General features: G+C 31.0%; 2 protein-coding genes across 4 annotated transcripts; one reads left to right on the forward strand and one right to left on the reverse strand.

Moving 5' to 3' along the window:
- Positions 1-660: 660 nt before the first annotated feature.
- Positions 661-1,859, reverse strand: LOC106392796 (mitochondrial import inner membrane translocase subunit TIM17-2). 3 transcript variants are annotated; one of them, XM_013833584.3, is made up of 2 exons: positions 1,702-1,859; positions 661-1,481 (listed from the first exon to the last, which is right to left on the reverse strand). In XM_013833584.3, exon 2 carries the CDS (start codon positions 1,465-1,467, stop codon positions 802-804), a length of 666 nt encoding a protein of 221 aa, XP_013689038.2. In that variant the 5' UTR covers positions 1,468-1,481; positions 1,702-1,859; the 3' UTR covers positions 661-801. The 3 variants fall into 3 exon arrangements, with proteins under 3 accessions (XP_013689038.2, XP_013689033.2, XP_048631654.1); XM_013833579.3 differs by having other exon boundaries at positions 661-1,467; positions 1,702-1,836; XM_048775697.1 differs by having other exon boundaries at positions 661-1,477; positions 1,702-1,805.
- Positions 1,860-3,197: 1,338 nt separating this feature from the next.
- On the forward strand, positions 3,198-4,522 carry LOC106420141 (zinc finger protein ZAT11). Its single transcript, XM_013860986.3, has one exon. The coding sequence runs from the start codon at positions 3,879-3,881 to the stop codon at positions 4,422-4,424; it is 546 nt and encodes a 181-aa protein (XP_013716440.1). The 5' UTR covers positions 3,198-3,878; the 3' UTR covers positions 4,425-4,522.

A 4,522-nucleotide genomic window follows, 5' to 3' on the forward strand; every position in this document is an offset into this window, starting at 1 on the left:
AATCTACAATATTTCTCTATAAAATGAAAACTTTCTAAAAATAGGAGTTTTCAAGAAAATTATTTAAAAATATAACATATTGATGAATAATATACTATTAAAATATACTATATATCTATATATATTATTTAAATTTAATTATATACGTAGTAGTTACTAAAATTTTATATATATAATATATAAAATAACATGTAATATGTAAAAATAATTTAAATATACAATGTTCACTCCGCGCAATGCGCGAGTCTTAACCTAGTACCATAGTATAGTTGATTTTTACTTTAATTTTATTCCATTTTAAAATAACAAAAAATAATATATTGTATACAAATAAATTTATTATTCTACTTTTAAATAATCATAAGAAATGAAATATAAAATATCTTATTTTAAACTCTAGTTTTAAAATATAAAAATATTGAAAATAATTTGAATAAAATCTTCAAACTGCAGTATCAGATTTTGCAAACCACTATGATTTTGAAAAAAAAAAATATGTATATAGATCCAAGTAAAATCTTGATTGATTGAGAGCTAACAGTAGCAAGTACTTGCTCTGTCTACATAACTGAGAGTGGTTGAGTTACTGGGTGAAGAATACACTTGAGTGACTCTATGAGCAAAGGTGACTTGAATGATTGAATCTTGGACGAGATGATATCATTGAAGCTTATTCATTACGAAAAATCTAAAACTAAATTATTTAAAAGCCAACAATAGTTGTCAGACATAACTTTAAGAGAGACAAGCGACACAGAAATATAACAGACTTGTTGAAGAGCATCAACCAACAGACCAGCTTTACTTGTACTCAAATGATGGCACAGGAGGCGCATCAAAACTCTCCAACACCTTGGTTTCACTTCCGCTGCTCGTTTGCTGCGGCTCCTCGTTCTTCTTACCAAAAAGACCTCCAAACCATGACGATGAAGCAGTATTCTCCGGTGGTGGTATCATCTGCTGCTGCTGCTGCTGCTGCCCCTGCCCCATCTGCATCCCAGGCATCCCCGGCATCCCGGCCATCCCCTCCTCCATCTGCATATGCTGAGGCTCAGCCATCATCTTGTTCAACGCTATCCCCGCTCCTTCAATCAAAGCCAACAGAACCCCACCAACAAGCGCAGACCTCACAGCCGCGTTAGGGCCCTGTCGCATAGACAGAAACCCACCGGTGGCAGCGCCTGCAATAATCGAGTTCCACGGATCCTCCTTCTGCCTAAGGTACACCATTGAGCAATCAAACGTCGAGAAGAGACCTCCCCAGACGGCGAAACTCCCTCCCAAACGAGGAGCGTTCATGGCCACAGCTTGTTTGCCGCCGAGAAAGCGACTGCCTTTGGGGGAGTTGTATGTGCCCTTGAGGAAGTGAAAGGCGGAGCCTCCAACAGCTCCCATACCAAAGGCACCGCCGATGTCGTCGAGGATACGGTCAGGGCACGGCTCTCGTGATGACTCCGGAGTTCCCATCTAATGAAAAAAACCTGTAATAAGATGATAAAATTGATTGATTGTTGATCAGAAAAGCAACTGCGATCAAGACACAGAGCCCTGTCTGATTCCGATTACGACAAAGGTTGAAACTTTTCTACAATCGAACAGAGGCGATTAGGGTTTGTCAAAGATTACGAAAGTCGTAGGATTGTGGATAGAAATGAAGCGACGAGAAGTGTGGAAGGTGCGGGAGGATAACTATAAACGTACCTGGGAAATCGAAATCGGAATCGATAGAGGATGGGCGAGTTTGAGAGAGAGGAAGAATGAAGCGCGACGGAGAGCGAAGAAGAAACTGCGACAAGGCCTTTTTTTTATTATTATTATTAGGGTTGGCCCACAAGAAAAACTTGGTTCAGAGGCGGTCGTACTTGGTTGCGTTTTATATGTAGATTTTATTTTACCCTTTACCATTTTGTTTTTCAGTGCTGTAAATAGTAAACATAGTAAAGAGTGGATGTAACAAAACTGAATAGAATCAAACTAATAAAATTACTGAAAATTTTAACTCAAAATTAAAATTATATTTAAAAAAAAATATTCAAATAACACTAGATCATGTTTCTATTTTAAAATAATACATAAAGAAAATTCATGAAATAACATTTATTAATAATTTAATAATAAAAAATATATTTTTTTGTTTGAATTTATATTTTAGTGATTAGAAATAAAGATTTAAAATTTAGGTTTTTTTAAGTTATGGTGATCAATAGCAAACGAAAAATGTTTGACAAAAAAGATATTCAATCAGGTTAATTCCGGCATAAATAATATTTTTTAAAAATTATATTTAAATAAAAAAATCGTTTCATTTAGTTTTAAGTTCATTAATTTTATAAATTAGAAAGTATCAGTTATCGTTTTTTATTTAGTTTAATTTTCTAATATGATTAATGTATATTACTTTAACTGATAAAATTATTTTTATTTTTCAAAATAATAATTTTATACTAGTTTATTTCTTTTTAACATTAAACTTTAACAAATTTTAATTTTTTTGCATTTATTTAAAGAACATTTTAGCTTATAAATTTAAATACGTTCATTAATATGTTCATTAATTTATAAACTTGATTATGATTATCCTTATATTGAGTTAAACTTAAATATATATTTACTTATTTAACTATCCACAAAATATGTAAATATTTACATAGTTTTTTTATCCTTGATATGATGATATTAAGATTATTAAAATATTTAAAACTCTTGTCAAAATGTAAATATATATAATAAACATATCATGTTACAATAATATTAACATCATGTATTAAATTTTGAAAAGTAATATTAGATTAATCAAAATATGGTAGTGACACAGTTTTCTAAAAATAATATTATATCCTTTGAAATATATTTTTGTAAAAATATATAACATTTGAAATATGAAGCACATATTGTTTTAAAAGAAATTTCATTTACATATTTTGAAATATTATATATGCTATAATATAAAGCACTTTCATTTACATGTATTAATTTATATTCTGGTATTTTAAGTCTTAATTATAGTATCATGTATATACTATATTTTGAAACTTTTATCAAAAACATAAACGGTCTATATAACTATTTAATCATAAAAATATAAGTATAAGAATAAATTATCTTATTACAATTTTACCATATTTCTCATTAGAAACATTAAATACATATGTAAAATACAAATAAAATAAATTAACATTTTAATTTTTTTTTTTAGTGTATAAGTTTACAATAAACTTTAACTAAGATTTAAATTATTTTTCTTATAATTTTTAACTATGGAAATTACCATATACTTATTGTTTTATATTAATTTTTTATCATTAAACTATATGTCATAATTGTGTTAAGGCATGTTATAATTAAAAAAAGTAGATATGACCAATATCATCATTTTTAATTGACCATCTCACTATTTTTCCTTAAATAATTGTTGCGAAGACACTTAATCAATCACTTATCAGATAATATAACGTCTAGGGATATCAAAGTCACATTGTTGAAATCATATTTATATCGCAAGGTGTTCATATTAAATTAATGACCGTGGCAAGCAAGTTGATGAGAACCCAAGTTGCTGGATTTATTGATGTGTGGTATAGATTTGTTGACTAGACTCTTTTTGTTCAACCCGAACGGTATGCGTTGCGTCCGGCGGTCGAAGGGTGAAATTGAAAATGTCAATTGGTCCCAAGTCAAACAAGCAATGCTGACTTGTTGTTAGAATATTATTTTGGACGACTTATTTTGTTGTTCAAACAACACGAAAGTCCAACTTTTAGTATTGCTCCTATAAATATACATTCACACATGTTCTCAACTTTCATTCCAAACTCAATTCACTTCTTTTTTCACTTTTCTTTCTGATATATTTCTCAAGATCTTGTCAAAAAGATAGCATGAAGAGAGAAAGATCTGAGTACGAAGAATCCATCAAGAATCTAGACATCGTTAAATGTTTAATGATATTATCACGAACCTCCATTGCTAAACAGATTGGTGTGATTCACAATCAGTTTACCGAGAGAAATACAAGCAATCGGTTCGAATGCAAAACATGTAACCGGAGATTTTCTTCGTTTCAAGCCCTTGGTGGCCACCGGGCAAGCCACAAGAAACCAAAGCTAGCCGTTGACGAGAAAGATGTGAAACATCTTACAAAAAATTATAAAGGAACACATATGCACAAATGTTCGAGATGCGATCAGAGTTTTGGGACCGGGCAGGCTTTAGGTGGTCATATGAGACGGCATAGGTCAAGCATGACGTTGGAGCCATCGCAGCGCATCTCTCCCCGGATTCCTACCATGCCGGTCATGAAACGTTGCAGTAGTAGCAAGAGGGTTTTGTCTTTGGATCTGAATCTAACTCCCTTAGAAAATGATCTAGAAATTATTTTTGGGAAGAAGTTTTTCCCCAACATAGATATGAAGTTCGTTGTTTAGGTTAGGTTATTTCTTTTTCTCAATCATTTAGGTTATTGAAAAAAAAATTTGTATTATAATTCTCCCATTCTTTTAATAATTCTTTCAAACTTTAAGTT

The sequence above is a fragment of the Brassica napus genome, chromosome A3 (genome assembly GCF_020379485.1).
Source record: "Brassica napus cultivar Da-Ae chromosome A3, Da-Ae, whole genome shotgun sequence".
NCBI classification, from domain to species: Eukaryota; Viridiplantae; Streptophyta; class Magnoliopsida; order Brassicales; family Brassicaceae; genus Brassica; species Brassica napus.

Coding starts and splice junctions, on each gene's coding strand:
- LOC106420141 (XM_013860986.3), top strand. CDS start 3,879: ATGAAGAGAGAAAGATCTGAGTACGAAGAATCCATCAAGAATCTAGAC.
- LOC106392796 (XM_013833584.3), bottom strand. CDS start 1,467: ATGGGAACTCCGGAGTCATCACGAGAGCCGTGCCCTGACCGTATCCTC.